This window comes from Sinocyclocheilus rhinocerous, unplaced genomic scaffold, assembly GCF_001515625.1.
Source record: "Sinocyclocheilus rhinocerous isolate Xijiao unplaced genomic scaffold, SAMN03320098_v1.1 scaffold515, whole genome shotgun sequence".
Taxonomy (NCBI): Eukaryota; Metazoa; Chordata; class Actinopteri; order Cypriniformes; family Cyprinidae; genus Sinocyclocheilus; species Sinocyclocheilus rhinocerous.
Window position 1 is genome coordinate 550051 of NW_015660140.1, and position 17849 is coordinate 567899.

The following is a 17849-nucleotide window of genomic DNA, read 5'->3' on the forward strand; positions in this document are numbered from 1 at the left end:
TAATATTGCTGCTTGATCATTTTGATATGTCCTGCTTAATTCTGTTTTTGGTTCTGACTATGAATGAACAAATGAACAAAACAAGACAAAAAATTGAATTACAACAGAATTCTTGAATTTCTTATCACATTAAATTCAGACTGCAGTCTCACAACCCAAGTAAAATATCATTTATTTTCATAATGTTCAGTGACACTGTAGATTCAGCAGCAAAAAAAATCACAAATTAAAAACGAATTCAGCCTATATTCAGTTCTAATGTAATTGAAAAAATAGTTTTTCATCTACATAAACTACCAAAACACATTGCACAATCAAAGTAAAAAAATTTGTTTTCGGTAATCCAATGCATGCTTTGTTTCCTATAGCAATTTCATAGATATAGTCACTTAGGGAAACCAGTTTCCTCTTCAGAGAAAAAAAAATAAAGGTATTTGTTCGCTAAAGTTTAAAATAAAGGATGCAAGTCCCACTCTGAGATAAAAAGTGTAAAGCCATATGAAATGTAAAGCCATAGTTACCTTTTTATTTTGTTAATTTTTTGTTACTCTCAGGTAGAAATGGGCTCCATAGTGACTCGAATAAAGGATATCTCTATGGTTTTTACAAAGACAGCATAATTTGGTCATCCATATAATCATACTTGGGGAAATTAGGGAAATAATGTGGTTAGTGAGTTTAAGTATTTATGTTGTGATACAAGCACCAGTGAATAGTGTTGGTGAATCTGTAATGTGGCATAACTGATAGCTTAGATGAAAACTACTACTTGAGATTAAAAGCCCTCACCATGATCTTATGTTACTCCTAGGAAGATGAGGAGGATGAGAGGCCACCTGAGAGGGAGGCGGCTGCAGTGATTACAGCTGCAGATGTGGAGTCAACGTTGCTGCTCCTGCAGGAGCAGAACCAGGCCATCCGTGGAGAGCTCAACCTGCTTAAGAATGAAAACCGTATGCTAAAGGACCGCCTCAATGCTCTTGGCTTTTCCCTGGAGCAAAGACTGGATGGGGCTGAGAAAACCTTTGGCTTTCCCTCCGCCAGTGCTGAACTTGCCTCCTCTGGAGGTGGTGGAGGTCATGGAGACTGTGCTACTGCGGCCTCCTCTGTGGAGGGATCCGCACCAGGCTCCATGGAGGACCTCCTTACGGGAGGCCAGCGAAGTGGCTCAACGGACAACCTGGACAGCGAGTCCAGTGAGGTCTACCAAGCGGTGACCTCCAGTGACGACGCTTTGGACGCTCCCTCAGGCTGCGGCTCCTCGTCATCCTCTGAGTCTGAAGGTGGCTCTCCGGCATGTCGCAATTCCTCTCGTAAGGGGAGCAGTGGAAACACCAGTGAGGTGTCAGTAGCGTGCCTTACAGAGCGCATCCACCAGATGGAGGAGAACCAACACAGCACGGCTGAGGAGCTCCAAGCGACTCTACAGGAACTGGCTGACCTGCAACAGATCACGCAGGAGCTAAATGGTGAAAATGAACGCCTGGGAGAGGAAAAGGTCCTGCTTATGGACTCCCTCTGCCAACAGAGTGACAAACTGGAGCACTGTGGCCGTCAGATCGAGTACTTCCGCTCACTTCTGGATGAGCACGGTGTGGCCTACTCGGTGGACGAAGACATCAAGAGTGGCCGATACCTGGAGCTGGAGCAACGCTACGTGGATCTCGCGGAAAATGCTCGCTTTGAGCGTGAGCAGCTGTTAGGTGTGCAGCAACATCTGAGCAATACTCTAAAGATGGCTGAGCAGGATAATGCTGAGGCTCAGAGTGTGATCACAGCACTGAAAGAACGCAACCATCACATGGAGCGACTTCTAGAGGTGGAAAGGCAAGAGCGGGCTGGCATGGCGGCAGTTCTGGAGGAGTGTAAAGCTGCGGTCAACAATGACCAGGCTGAGCTGAGCCGCTGTCGGGCGTTACTTGAGCAGGAGAGGCAAAAGGTTGCTGAGCTTTACTCCATCCACAATGCCGGAGATAAGAGCGACATCCACCAGCTCCTGGAGGGGGTTAGGTTGGACAAGGAAGAAGCTGAAGCCAAAGCCGCCAAACTACAGGACGATTTGGGCCATGCTCGCAATGAGGTGGCATGTCTGCAGGACACTCTCAACAAGGTGAGCTTAAGCACTGGTTCAGTTGCTTTAAGAACCATTAGGAGCCTGTTTGACAACTCCTTGTTTCCTCTTTTTGTGGTACAGCTGGATGCCGAGTACAGGGACTTCCAGAGCGAGGTGCAGAAAGAGTTAGCCGAGCAGAAGAGGGCTCTAGAGAAGCAACGAGAGGACCTGCAGGAGAAAGAGACTGAGATCGGAGACATGAAGGAGACCATCTTTGAGCTAGAGGATGAAGTGGAGCAGCACCGAGCTGTCAAACTTCACGACAACCTCATCATCAGCGACCTAGAGAGTGAGTTTGATTTGTGCATCCTGATTTTGATTTTCCACAATCTGCACAAATGTTTCATGCTTTTTTAATGATACACTTATAGGGATAATTCACCCAAAAATTAAAATTCTGTCATTAATTACTCACCCCCGTATCGTTCCAAACCTGTAAGAGCGCTGTTCATCTTCGGAACACAAATTAAGATATTTTTGGATGAAATCTGAGAGCTTTCTGACCCTGCATAGACCGCAACGCAACTGAAACTTTCAGGGCCCAGAAAGGTAGTAAGGACATCATTAAAACAGTCCATGTGACATCAGTGGTTCAACCTTAATTTTATGAAGCTACGAGAATACTTTTTGTGTGCAAAGAACACAAAAATAACTACTTTATTCAACACTTTCACCTTTTAATCCAGGGATGCCCAATCCTGTTTCTGAAGATCTGCTTTCCTGCGGAGTTCAGTAATACACGTTTGTAATTATCAAGTGTTTCTGAAGATGAAGATTAGCTTGTATTTAATTTGGTTGGAGCTAAACTTTGCAGGAAGGTAGTTCTCCAGAAACAGGATTGGGAACCCCTGAACTAAACAAATGTATCTTATGCTGAACTGTTGAATGTAGTCTTGCAGTATGAAAAGTGAAAACTGATCCACTTACACAGCAAGAGACTGTCTAAATCACACGTAAAGCAATCAACCAAATTATTTTGCTTTTACATGCTGAAATACTTCTACCTTTTTAAAGATGATTTTGTTTCCCTGCGGAGTGATTTAAAAACCTGTGCATCCTGCCTCCAGGAAGCTGCCTTGCAGTCAGGCAGTCTTTTGTGCAAGATGCATAGATGCATAAGATAATGTGAATCTAGTTGTGGGAGGTTTGGGTACATGCTATTTTCAACACTAGGAGAGCCTCTAGTAATTGGTGTGTCTTTCTCATATCACCACATGGTGGCGTCAGTAGTTTAAGAACATGGTTTACTTGTTGTGTTAGTAGTGTGAAGCAGCAGTGATAGAATAATGTTTTTTTAACATCACTTGACAGATCACAGATATCATTGGAGAGAAAATTAATTTTATTTACTTGTAAACTCTTATAATTTGTGGTGGCATTTAGAATGAGGTTAAAAATGCATTATGTTTTTATTACGTAATTAATGTTGCTAGTGCTACAGTGCATTTCTTTCATTATTCCCCCATGTGAACCCTGTATGCCCTCATTTCACATGCTCACTCGCTCTCTTTCCGGTTTCCTGGCAGATTCGATGAAAAAGCTTCAGGATCAGAAGCGTGACATGGAGAGAGAGATAAAGATACTGCACCGCAAACTCAGGGTGAGCGAGGGCAGGGGCAGCAGTGCATGCAGTCATCTAACCCGGCTTTCACAGATAGGCATCGTTTGAAAGGATGTCTTCAGATTTTAAGTATAATGCTAGGATAAAACCACCGCAAAAAACTTAATTTCTTATTAAAGGATTCACTTTGATTCACTTTGTCGACACCACTTTTTATGTTTATTAATTCATATTTGTCTTAACCCAGTAATGTCCAGATCTTTGTCCGTATGGTTGTCAAGTTGTTTTCCAGTTTTTAAAACATCTAGAATCATCCCAGTGATAGATAATTCAGTATGTTTACGTGCCTGTGGTCTTAAATGTGTTAATGCATGTCTTTAATTATTCGTACTAAATCTGCACCTCTGTGCTTGTGCATTTATGTATGTTCAGGAAGAGTCGGCAGAGTGGCGTCAGTTCCAGGCAGATCTGCAGACTGCTGTGGTCATTGCTAATGACATCAAGTCAGAAGCTCAAGAGGAGATCGGTGACCTACGCCGCCGCCTGCAAGAAGCCCAAGAAAAGAACGAGAAGCTGAGCAAAGAACTAGATGAAGTTAAAAACCGCAAGTAAGTGTTAAAAGCCAGTGCATAGTGTTTTGCTGCCAGCCTGTGAAATGCTCAGTGACAAGCGAAACTTGAACTGTTGTTTTTGGTGGTGAAGTCACTTGTTTTTAACTTCCTTTCTCAAACTCTGTTATAACAAAAATTATTAGTGCATTATCTTAGAAGACAGCATATTTTACATCTTACTGTTTGGTCTAGCCTTGGTGGCTTATTTTTACAGGAATTATCTGAGAGCACCTTTGTTTTAATTAAAGGGATAGTTCACCCAAAACTGAAAATTCTGTCATTAATTACTCATCCTCATGTCGTTCCAAACTTGTAAGACCATCTTCATCTTCGGAACACAAATTAAGATTTTTTTGACCCTCCCATAGACAGCAAGGATCCTAACACGATCAAGGTCCAGAAACGTAGTAAAGACATTGTTAAAATAATCCATGTGACATCCGTGGTTCAACCGTAATTTTACAAAGCTACAAGAATACTTTTTGTGCGCAAAGAAAACAAAAATAACGACTTTATTCAACAATTCGTCTCCTCCGCATCACCCTATAGTGCCATTTTGGAGAGTATCACATACGTAAATAATGAATGTACGCGGATACATTTTTTTACGAATTGTTGAATAAAGTTGTTATTTTTGTTTTCTTTGTGCACAAAAAGTATTCTCGTAGCTTCGTAAAATTACGGTTGAACCACTGATGTCACATTATTTTAGCGATTATTTTGACAATGTCCTTACTACGTTTCTGGACCTTGATCGTGTTAGGATCCGTGCTGTCTATGGGAGGATCAGAGAGCTCTCTGAATTTATCAAAAATATCTTAATTTGTGTTCCGAAGATGAACGAAGGCCTTACAAGTTTGGAACGACATGAGGATGAGCAATTAATGACAGAATTTTCATTTTTGGGCGAACTATCCCCTTTAATTATATTAATGTAGCGGATGAGAGTCACGTAATCATTTAAATTTAATAAAGAGTTTCCTGTCTATGATTAGACAGAGTATCCATGTTGAAAATGTGTGACTCTGTACTGTCTCAAAGGCAAGATGAGGAGCGTGGACGTGTATTTAACTACATGAACGCTGTTGAGAGGGACCTGGCTGCGCTGAGGCAGGGCATGGGACTGAGTCGACGCCCCTCTACATCCTCCGAGCCGTCACCCACCGTTAAAACCCTTATCAAAAGCTTTGACAGTGCTTCACAGGGTACCTCGCCATTTGCTGGTTTTATTTCCATTTCATGTGTATGGGGCATCTTTAGCAATCTAAAAAGGTTAATTTAATCTGTTTTTTTGGATGTTCTCAGGTCCTGGAGCTAATGCTACTGCAGTCGCTGCTGCAGCCGCAGCCGCCGCCGCTGCTGCAAGCACAACCACGAGCGCCCCCTTACCTCGCACACCTCTCAGTCCCAGCCCTATGAAGACCCCGCCTGCTGCTGCTGTCTCACCCATACAGGTATCTCAGAGTCACACAATAACACATAGCATTAGGGTTGGGTATCGTTTAAATTTTATGAATTCCGATTCTTTTCGATTCCCAGTTTCGATTCCAATGTGATTAAATAATGATATCAAACATTTATCCTGTGTCTCTTTTTTGCAAACCATTTAGTTGCAGCTGAATACCATGAACAAAAATCAACAGGACACATTCAAACTAGACTCTTTATTAAGAGCTGTTTGTGAGCAAAATAGAACTGCATGATTCTGGATAAATTGAGGGGGTTTTTTCTTTTTTTTCCCAATGAAAGTTGTGGTTCTCTCATGATTCTGAAGAAAAAACATTAGACAACTAAACAAAGTCACATGTAATTTATGAGTGAATGATTCAATAACTCACTCAAGATGTACTTGTTTCATTACTGGATGAATCCGCGTTATTGAAGGAATCTCTTGTATGATTCAAAGACAAATACATTTTAACACCCCCTTTTTGCCACCTACTGGCATAACAATGTAATCGATAAATCTTCATTTGAAGAGTCAAATTACTTTCAAAAGATTTACTCTATTTTAATCGCTCGAATGCCAACCCACCGAACGAATATTCGAATATTCTGGTCCAGCCCTAGTCCTCACATATGAAGGGAAAAAAAGCGCATAGGAATCGATAGGCAGAATCGAAATTTTTATTTGACAACAAGTATCCGATTCCTGACCTTAAGTGTCCAATTCTGGAATTGGAATCGATGTCCGATTCCCAACCCTACATAACATACTTCCACAGTGCTGCAGAGTGACTTATTTTCACTGTGAAGGTCAAACAGTAGCATTCTGGCTCTTTTCCTGCTTTTTGAACCTCGGAAGCCTCTGAGATAGCAGCACTTCCTCCTCCTGTGGGCCTCTTGACATTTCTCACAGCATATGCTCATTCATGAGAACTACAGAATTTCCATTGTGGGATGGTTTGGTTTCCTTTTACGTTTTATTTCTAGTGCAGTCATAACTTCTGATACTGTCTGGATGTGAAACTGAATTTTTGGTTTCCATTCATGCAAGATCCGGTCTTATATTCCTCAGTTCCAAACCAAAAATGTTGCATATCTAGCTCAACAAAAGAGCTGTTCTTGCACATTAGCCAGTAAGCTTAAAGGGATCGTTCACCCAAAAATGAAAATTCTGTCATTAATGACAGCAACGCAACTGTAATGTTCCCAGGTCCAGAAACGTAGTAAGGACATCGGTAAAACAGTCCATGTGACATCAGTGGCTCAACTTCAGTTTTGCGAAGCTACGAGAATACTTTTTGAGCACAAAGAAAACAAAAATAACAATTTATCCAACAATTCTTCTCCCCCGAGTTACGTCTTTCACCATTTTAGAGTATCACAACACATACGCTTTCCCCTAAGCATAAACAACGCTGATTACGCAGATTACGTTCATGTGCGCGCTTTCTCCCCCGAACGTAAACAACGCTGATTACGTCGATTACGCTCTTGGTTACTCTCCAAAATGGCGGAAGACGTAAGTCGGGGGAGAAGAACTGTGTGACCTGGGAATATTACAGTTGCGTTGCTGTCTATGCAGGGTCTGAGAGCTCTCACATTTCATCAAAAATATCTTCATTTGTGTTCTGAAGATGAACGAAGGTCTTACGGGTTAAGAACGACATGAGGGTGAGTAATTAATGACAGAATTTTCATTTTGGGGTGAACTAACCCTATAAACTTAGCTGAAGGCTAGCTGAAAATATAGGGAAATGTTCATTTTTCTAGCTCATCACAAGAGCTTTCTTAACTACTTAACCTCATGCCATGCTAGTAGGCTAAGCTGTGAGCTTGCAAACTGAAAAACGCAAAGAAGCGGAAATGTTTAAGTTGTTGTGACATTTTTTTTTTCTAGCTCGTCAAAAACAGTTATTGCTATGCCAAGCTAGTAAGCTAAGCTGTTAGCATGTTGACCAAAGACTAACTGAAGCTAGGAAAAGCTAAAGGGAAATGTTTAATTTTTTTGTGACTCTTTTTTTCTAGCTCATCAAAAGCTCAGCTAGTAGGCTAAGGTTAACTTGTTAACTGGGGACTAACTGAAAACATAAATAAGGGAAATATTTCATTTGCTGTTACAAATTTTTCTAGCTTTCTTAATTTAGTGCTATGCTAATCTAATAGGCTGAGATGTTAGCTTGCTAACTGAAGGGTAAATGAAAACACAAAGAAAGGTACATTTTTTGACCATTAGTAATATAATGTGATATGTAATTTAAAAGTAGGATTCTGATCTTCAGGTACTACAGCTCATATTGGAAATCATGCACAGTTTATTTATCAACAAGAATACCAACAATACCAACTTCATTTTTCACCTCAGTGTAACACATGATGGGTGCAAACGTTTTTTTAAATTGACTGCGTATATCAAAGTGACATCCTTAGAAATGTTCAGCACTGAGGATATATAAGAGTGTGATTGTCAGGGCATTACTGAAGTAAAGAGAGGGGAGGTAAGGACAGCAGACAAAGAGGAAATAGATCTAAAGTCATATCCTCCTGAGAGGCTAGCTGCAGTCTATAGCTGCTTTTGATTGATGTAGAAATCGAGTAGCATTCTAGGGGAAAAGAGCAATGGGATTTAACGGAAGCTGACCACAATCCAGCCATGAATGTGTAACCTGTTGAGGAGAAGTCATGAAGGGAAAGAGACCTTTTACAAGGATCAGGTGCTAAGTCTTATTACAGCTTCTTCTTAATTTTTCAAGTGCAGAAAAGCGCATGTGGAGCTCTTAAATGAAATGGAGATATGAATCTATCTCCGCAGTACAGTAGATTATATGAGATATTTATCTTCTTATGACTTTCTTTCATAATCCTGTCTCACCTGAAGTGACGCTGATGTCGTTATTCAGTCACAGTTATCTTTGTTTCAGATCAGACCAGTTGATGAAAAAATATGTAAGCTGATATATTAAGATGATTTAAATACTGTTTGTTAATCACCTACAGAGACACTCCATCACTGGCTCTATGGCTGCTGCGAAGCCCCTCTCCTCCCTTACAGACAAAAGACCCAGTTACACAGACATCAGTATGCCAGGTAATAAACACCACAACATTTCTACTTAAGTCTTTCAAATGATCGCTATTTGTAGTTCTATCAGTTTTTTTCAATACACTGATTGTTTTGTTGCATTTTTTATTTATTGATTTGATTTAATGATTCAGGTCATACCAGCTTTTCCTTTCAGAAAATGCCTGTCAGGTTGCTGTAACATCTAATTTAAAATACATTTTTGATGAAAGGGTTAATCAGGATATTTTTTGTTTGTTTCTAATATGTTTTATAAAAACGTATAAGCAGTATAGATATAAGAGTTGTAGTAATAACTTACAGACCATTTATTTGGATGTAAGTCTTGTTGAATAAATTATAATAATTACACATCTAATAATTATATATAATTAATAAGTTATGCCTAGGACCAACCTTCCAATATTTCATATCTGTCATGCTATTATTAAAAACTTGATCAGTCAAGGAAGTTGTAAAATTGGGATTTCCAGTCCAGGAAAAGTGATGGAAATTGATCAAATCTTAATGTCATTTCAAAGTTTGTGGGATATCATGTAAAAATAATCTTTATTTATAATTTTAAAAAATTCTATTTATACTCGGCTCTTAAATATTTCATCCATTCAAAATGATTCTTTGTGAGTGCAATGTCTATAAAATTATATATAAAATAATATGTTCTATGTCTATAAAATTTTCACAACAAACTGGAAATGTGTTAGTCAAAAGGTGTGGCGCTCTTGTTGTGCCACTCCACCCTGACCTGGTATATGAACAAATGACTGCTTTTTAGTTCTTTTTTTTTTATAACCCGTTGCAAAAACAAAAACGCATAATGTGAATCATAGCACTCAGATTTTCCAGAAGTTTCAATGGGGTGGACGTTGTGGGATTTGGATCTAGGAGGTAGTTTCTTAGTAAAAGACAGCTGCTTTCCCGACACCAGAAGTTTATGACCCCCGCAAAAGCAACACTGAACTCATGGTGACCTCAGATGTGATAACTCATGCGAAAATACACCAAGTATGAACAAATACTCTGGTTTCAGTGCCCCCTCCCCACTCATTTTCACCATTATTATGCTGGAAATTTAGGCATTGCGTGTTTGTGAACGTGTGAGAGAGGGCATAGAGCCCTCTTGTCATGCTTGTTTTTACGTTCGGCTGCTTATTGGAAACTCTTATCAACCTTTGTGGAAATTACAGTGTTTTGATTGGCGGAATGGCTTTCTTGCGGGGGTGATCGTTTGCCCTGTCTAACCCTTGACTGCTATTGAGACTCACTGGCTGTCAACATTAGTCTTTCCCCCCCCATAATGTTCCTTTCATTTTTATAGATTGATTTCTTTGATTATAAATGTAATAGCATTTGATTGTCATTGATTTAATGTGCAATAACATTTTATTGTCAATTTGTCAAGTTAGCATTGTGTGTTTGTAGACTGCAACATTCATTTTTTTCTTTCTTTGTGTTCTTTCCTATTACTGCCGGAATCCTATTTAGCTCCCAGATGAACTGATAACAGATATTGAAATCCTGATTATGATATTATATCTCTCTCTTTCTCTTTCTCTGTCTGCAGCTGAGCATCTACTAAGAGCAGCCAACGGCAGTCGTCCCGCTTCAGCTCTTCAGAGAGTCTCAAGCATGGACACATCAAAGACTATCACAGGTGAAGCTTAGACCTATTTAAAATCGAACTAATATAGATGCTATGCTTATTATAAACACTCAACTAATGCACTCATATAGTCAGTGCTGTAATGTTTTATTCATACATACTTTTTTTTTTTGAAAGACGTTAACTTTTATCCAGCAAGAATGCATGAAGTGGATCAAAAGTGAAAGTAAACACATTTATAATGTCACAAAAGATGACAAAAATATTAAGCAGCACAGCTGTTTTAAAAATAATAATAATATGATCATAATAGGAAATGTTTCTTGAGCAGCAAATCATCATATTAGACTGATTTCTGAAGGATCATGTGACACTGAAGACTGGAATAATAATGCTGAAAATACAGCTTTGCCATCATAGGAATAAAATACATTTTAAATTGTAATAATATTTCACAGTATTACAGATTTTACTGTATTTTTGATCAAATAAATGAAAACTTTGAAAAACATTACAGACTCCAAACTTTTGGGACAGTTGTGTACATTCGGTGCAAACATTTGCTCTGACAACAATCCAGTTACATTACATTTTTTTTAATAAATGGTGAAATGCAGCATAAAATCTGAAATTTGGTCATAGTTTGATTCAATTTAAATATTTTGGCACTATTTGTACTTGTTTTCATATTTTGAAGACAATAATGTAACTGGAAAGAATGCATCCATGCAGGAAACACTTTGCAACTTATACTTTGTTGCATTGTTATAGTAAATCTAATCAGTCATTACATTTCATAATTGATGCACGTGACTTTTAATGTTTTTTTAAGACAGCGATGAATTTTATTATTTTTCTGTTAATGTAAACCAAAAGAACAGGACTACTGTTACCCAAAAGATCATTTAAACTTTTTCTCTCTCCACTGTTTAGTGTCTCGAAGAAGCAGCGAAGAGGCGAAGAGGGATATCAGTGCTCCTGATGGAGGCCCAGCTTCCTCTCTGATGGCCATGGGTTCTGCTGCACCTCCTCTCTCCCTGTCGTCTTCCTCTTCCCCCACAGCCTCTGTCAACCCCACAGCACGCAGCCGCCTTCGGTACGCACCTGCCCTACAACTCACTGTAACCCACACACATGCTGTATCATAAACATTTTTATTTGATTCTCATATAAATGTCACGGATATCAATGAACATATCCCTTGACCACTTATTCCATGATATGAATCTAAAATGCTGGAATGCGTCTTCAGAGTTGATAATAACACGGTTGCTAAAATAGCAATTTTTTTGGTTTGTTTTTCTGTGTAGAGAGGAGCGAAAAGACCCGCTGTCAGCTTTGGCTCGTGAATATGGTGGTTCTAAAAGAAATGCACTGCTGAGGTGGTGTCAGAAGAAATCCGAGGGTTATCAGGTTTGTATTATGACATGTAAAATAGAAGCAGAATATTATATTATATTATATTATTATTTTTTTATCTAATATTTATATTTAAAAACTTATATTAAAAATATATACTTAGATTTACTTATATACTTATATGTATATTATATTTAACTGTTAATGTATATTAATTTATATGATTAATCTATACTTTAAAAAGCACATTGCTAGATTACCATTAAGATTCGTTGAAGTTGTTGTGTCCGTCTCTGTCCTCATACTATATTGTAGCTGCTGTCAGTTTCATGTTGGATTTTTTGATAGCTTGGACTGTCTGGACTGAGTTTTATTCTCGCTGAATCTCAGATGTCATCTTTGTCCACAGAATAATAGCTGTAACGCTGGCCCATGTCACACCTGTTTATCCATCTTTTTTCCACTTGAAATGCTCTTTCCTACTTCTTGAACGAGGTCTGTCTCTTCTAGAAAAGCTTGTGTGGTTGTCATAGTCACTGTTTATCAAGATCCTCACCAGGAAGTCCGCTGGATTTCTCTGGCACTTTAAATGGCAATTGACGTAAAACAGAGTCGTCAGCAGCACTTCTGAGAACAAACTCATTGAATTTGCATCATTGGGGCATTTTTATTTAGAAAATGACTAAATTTTCCTTACACAACATAAAGTCTCCAATAAATATTTTATTGATTTGTGAATGGAAATTTTAGATTTTTTTTTCGTCATTTTTAAAATTACATCATCCTCAGTAGTTTTCTGATAAACAGCACCTATTATGCCCCTTTTTACAAGATGTAATATTGGTCTTGGGTGTCCCCAGAATGTGTCTGTGAAGTTTCAGCTCAAAATACCCCACAGATCATTTATTATAACAGCTGGAAAATATAATTTTTGGGGTGTGTCTAAAAAATGAGCTGTTTTGGCGTGCATCACTTTAAATGCAAATGAGCTGCATATTCCCACCCCGTCTCCATCCAGAAGAGGGCGTCACGTAAACATCTCTCTGCATTGCATACCTACTGCAATAAACAGCCGGTAAAAGCAACATGACTGAGAGCGAGAGAACCGGTGTTCAGCCATACATAAGGGATAGCCAAATGCACTGAAAGTGGGACGAAACAGATGTTACAGAGCTCGCGCCGCACTGACCTGTCATCGGCACGACTCAGTGGACCAAGCCGCGCGATCGTGCTACCGAACATTCAGCATGGCCGAACTAATCTCACAAGTGCGCGCTGATCAATTAAAATACTTCGATAACGTACGGACACAACTACGGTTACAACGCTAAGCACTATAACGACGTGACATTCACAGCGGAGTCTGGAGTGAAATTATTTGCGCAGACATAAACATTTGAGCGCTGTTGAGTGGATTCTTAAACACCGCTTATTGGACATAGTGTTCATGCGCTCAACAGATATGACTGTGATTGGCTACAATGATCATCGCTTCATGCTCTTCACCGAGCGCTCACACAGAAGCACACGGGAGCGTTTGAAATGTATTAGGGATCTGCTGATAGATGCGGTTTTCCTGTGAGCGCTCGGTGAAGAGCATGAAGCGATGATCATTGTAGCCAATCACAGTCGTATCTGTTGAGCGCATGAACACTATGTCCAATCAGCGGTGTTTAAGAATCCACTCAACAGCGCTCAAATGTTAGCGGGAAATGGACGTTTTTAAAATTGCAGTACCGACTGGTACCGAAGTCAGTACTTTTGACAACACTAGTCCAAACACCATGTAAAAGTGGATTTTGCATAATAGGCAGTGGCGGCTCGTGGGTTTTAAAATAGAGGAGGCACACTAATTGTATTGGTCTGGGATCCCTGCCGATTATTATTATTATAATTTGCCCCATTTTCACCTCAAAATTATGGGGAAGCTGTGCCTCCCCTGCCTCCCCCGACGAGCCGCCACTGATAATAGGTGCCCTTTAAGAATAATTTTAAAAGTAGAGTAAACATGAGTTTGTCCTCATGTTTTTGGTTGTTAACCACCAAGTCTTTACCCACATGTGAAACTATGAGCTGTGATCACAACTGATGGTTATCAAAGTGGAACGGAAGAGAAGTGGCTTGATGCTTTGTATTAAATTTAAGCATCAAAATAATGTGGAAACAAAAGAAGCTACTTTATTCCATTCAGCACTAACTACTCGTCCCTAAAGAAGGATGTCTGGGAGGCTGAAGTCTGACGTTCTGCCACACATTACGGTGAAAAGTAGAAGTCAAGAGTCAAGACATTGTGGACATTTGTAGAAATGGATCTGAAACATGCTATTTTGCTCTTAAGTGCACAAAATAGGTTGTGGGCGAAGCTATGAACAGGAAACCTGATTCATTTTACACCACAGGAAGATGAGTAAATTTTGCAAATTGGAGAAATGTTCCATTGAATGTACCACACTGAATTGCACACATTTCATGACTTAAACCTGGTGTGTCATCTTGAAACCCTTTCTAATCTGGTTTTAAATGTACTGAAGCTTTATTTTCATAATCCTACATTTTTAGTTTTTGGTAGAGTCCAGGAGGCTTATATGAACTCTGTCATGTCTGTTTGTTACACAGAATATCGACATTACCAACTTTAGTAGCAGCTGGAATGATGGACTGGCCTTCTGCGCTGTCCTTCACACATATCTGCCTGCTCATATTCCCTATCAAGAGCTCAACAGTCAAGACAAGGCAAGTACACTACTGATTTCTGCATCATGACCGTGCCATATAGCACTTATTCAGTGGCCCCAAAAAGTATTTGGACACTTGAATGTCATTGCATAAATAAAAAAAAATCAAACCAAGTGGCCAAAAGATTTTTCAAGCCTGAGAGAACAGATCTATGAGAGCTAATCTCATAACTATTTATTTCGATTTTCAGAGACGAAATTTCACCCTGGCCTTCCAAGCAGCAGAAAGTGTAGGAATCAAGTCCACTCTGGTAAGAGGTTTTGCATTAGCTTGATCACAACAGCTCATTCAGACCAGCTGATGCAGTAAGTCTGTAGTCTGCACACAAATAGGCATGTTCAGGAGCTCCCGTTTGCACTGGAGCAACGTGCACAAAGACCTAATGCAGATCCGAGGCACTCTATTAATCTTCAAGTTGGAATATTTCTGTCATCCACTCCCATCCTGTAAGCTGACAGCAGGTGAAAAGCTGGAAACACTTCATTATCAGCCAGCGGTGTTTACTTGTAGCGCACTGTATAGAATTATTTATTCTCTATTGTGAACTACTTAAACAATAAGTTTAGCATGCACATACTGAAAGCACCTCTGAAGCTCTTGAGGATTGAAGCAAGTCATACAAATAAATATAAAAAATCATTGGACATTTCCATGAGGAATATAAATTGTTCATGTTATATTTTGCCTAAAATTTGATATATAATCAGTGAGTTTTTATAGACATTTGTGTGATCGTAATACACTACAATTCTACTTTTTAAAAAAAAATCTCTTATGCTCACCAAGGCTGCACCTTTTTTTAATAAAAAATACAGCAAAAAGAGTAATATTGTAAAATATTACTGCAATTTAAAACAACTGTTTTCTATTGTAATATATTTTAAAAAATGATTTATATGATGGCAAAGCTAAAATTTCAGTTTTCAGTGTCACAATCTTTCTGAAATCTTTGTAATATGCTGATTTGCTGCTCAAGAAACATTTCCTTTTATTATCGGTGTTGAAATGTTGTCAGACTTTTTTTTAGGTCTTGAATGGAAAGCATTTGTTTGAAATCGAAATCAGCTTTTATTCAATTTCTGAATTCCATGCTGAATAAAAGTGTTCATTCATTCATTAAAAAAACAAAATCTTACTGCAAATTTGTGAATGGTAGTGTATTAAAATAACAGAATTTTTAGTTAATAAGTGATACTATGCAACACACTTACATCAAATGCACTTTAATATTCATTTACATTCTCTCTCTTTCTCTTTCAGGACATCAATGACATGGTCCATACAGAAAGACCGGACTGGCAGAGTGTTATGACTTACGTCACCTCTATCTACAAGTATTTTGAGACCTGAGCACATGTACTTTTATAGATTGTACAAATTTCCACCAACTAACCTGAGTGCAACTTCCCACCATATCATCTAAGCCTAATCCTAGCACAAAGTCATATTAAACCCATCACAAGGACACTTCACTTAGCATATGCTGATATGACATCGATACATCAAAGAAAAACCTCTACAGTGGAACCGAATCAGTTTGCCTTCAACTCACTGTCGCGTGACTCTAACACTACAGACTACATCTAGTTACTAATTTGTGGTGTGGATGATTGAAATCAGTCTTAAAGAACAGCGTGGACCCGCCTGCGACCCCGTGCCTTTTGCCACCCTGAGTGCTTACTTCCAGACATACGTTTGGAGCAAGTTCTTCACCTTAATTCACAGCCGTGGAACTTGTTTTAAAAGAACGAGATGTGTGGATTGCTCAAAGCAGTGCCTAATTGAAACACTTCATTGGAGTAGCACTTCAGTAGAGGAGAATTGTACACTAATAGGAGTTATTCACTATAGCACACAGTCAGTCACTTTTTTTTACAGGATTGTTTTGAAAGCCCATCGTGGGCACATTAATGTTACAACTGTGATGGATCTTGGCTTGAAATACTACATATTAAATAGGGAGGTCAGCAATAAGCTTATGTAACCCGTTGAGCCATTTCATATGACATTAGTGCTGCTCACCAACAGTATGATACTGTAGTAAACGCTATATTCAGATTAGCAGCACATGTGCATGTACTGTCCGGTGTATTAGTCTGAAATAGTATACCAAAAATGAAGTCTGTCACAATGTCTTTTTGTTTGCAAGCTAACTTTTTTATGTACTAATCAAATGTTATGTTCTTTCTCAGGATAAGAAAGTCTTATTGATATTTATCAAGATGAATAATCATATGCGATTTCATGCAGTGCTCTACCAATACAAAAATCATTTTACGTGCACTAATTCAAAATGTAAATGAAGCTACATTCCAGTGCATTAATATGGAAGAGTTTCAGTCTGAGTGAGAAAAATCACAGTTGTCACATATATCCTGTTTTCCAGCTGTGCTGAATTCAGGCATCGCTCTCTTTTCGTGAGTTTGAAAGACTTTGACGTTTCCCACCTGTCTGCAAATAACACTTTAAAGGTAATACAACACATGAAAATAAAAAACAGTAATGATAAAATAGGAATTTTTCATGAGTCCATTGAAAGAATGTGAGGTATGTCTCTTATTTTCTAAACCCTTTTGATTCCTTCAATAGGGTATGTAATATTTCCATTCCTCAGGAAGTATTTCACAGTGTTTGAAATCATTCCTATTCAAATTCCGGGGTTTGCAACTAAGCAGCCGTTTTTAGCTCTCGTACATCTGAAAGACAAATCTGCAGTTTCCCTGGTAAGCGTTTAAGATTTATTCTAAACTGCATTACTGAGCTACTTTACCTTTGCACCATGATCACATAATAATTAAAAGTAAGTGTCAGATTAATCTTTATATTTGTCCCAAATAAAGCCTGACCAAATGTTTTGTTCATAAGCCGCATATCAGCTTAATTTACTAAACCAGAGACATGTTGAGTTGGACCTGCCTTCTGTATATGTCTGTTTAATGTACTTCATCCAGCGTTCATCACATTAATATGAATGTAATACAGATCTGTTGCCTTTTAGATTGTTAATTTACACCAGTTTTCTGTTCTTGAATGCTGAACTTTCCTTTGCTGCCATTTGTTTAGGTTTTTATCATTGTGAGAGCATTATCTTAATAAAAAGGGTACAATTATTTCCTTTTTCTAAATAAATGTGAAGAGCAATCAATATGCTCTTCCTCCGAAATGAATCGGTCACCTGGTGTATAAATGTTTTTCTTTGCATTATCATATTTTAATTCTCGCATTTTAGTTCTGCAGCATAGGGAAATCTCTTTTTGGCTTTCACTTTTCAAAGATTGATTTAATTGGTCTATGAATCAGTGAACAACTTGGATTATATAGAAATAACAAAAATCAGGTTT

At 38.6% G+C, this 17849-nt stretch overlaps 1 protein-coding gene across 3 annotated transcripts in view; it reads left to right on the forward strand.

Moving 5' to 3' along the window:
• specc1la (sperm antigen with calponin homology and coiled-coil domains 1-like a) overlaps positions 1–17603 on the forward strand; it is a 29515-nt gene extending 11912 nt beyond the window's left edge. For 2 of the 3 annotated variants that reach the window (XM_016533990.1, XM_016533989.1), the window contains 13 exons: positions 812–2110; positions 2195–2402; positions 3640–3713; positions 4107–4282; positions 5327–5490; positions 5591–5739; positions 8726–8816; positions 10375–10464; positions 11347–11509; positions 11724–11826; positions 14389–14505; positions 14699–14758; positions 15769–17603. In XM_016533990.1, the coding sequence (XP_016389476.1) occupies positions 812–2110; positions 2195–2402; positions 3640–3713; positions 4107–4282; positions 5327–5490; positions 5591–5739; positions 8726–8816; positions 10375–10464; positions 11347–11509; positions 11724–11826; positions 14389–14505; positions 14699–14758; positions 15769–15858 (2784 nt within the window). In that variant the 3' untranslated portion in view covers positions 15859–17603. Of the gene's footprint in view, positions 1–811; positions 2111–2194; positions 2403–3639; positions 3714–4106; positions 4283–5326; positions 5491–5590; positions 5740–8725; positions 8817–10374; positions 10465–11346; positions 11510–11723; positions 11827–12282; positions 12381–14388; positions 14506–14698; positions 14759–15768 lie in introns of those variants that run through there. The other variant, XM_016533991.1, reaches the window with a different exon arrangement.
• Positions 17604–17849: the final 246 nt, after the last annotated feature.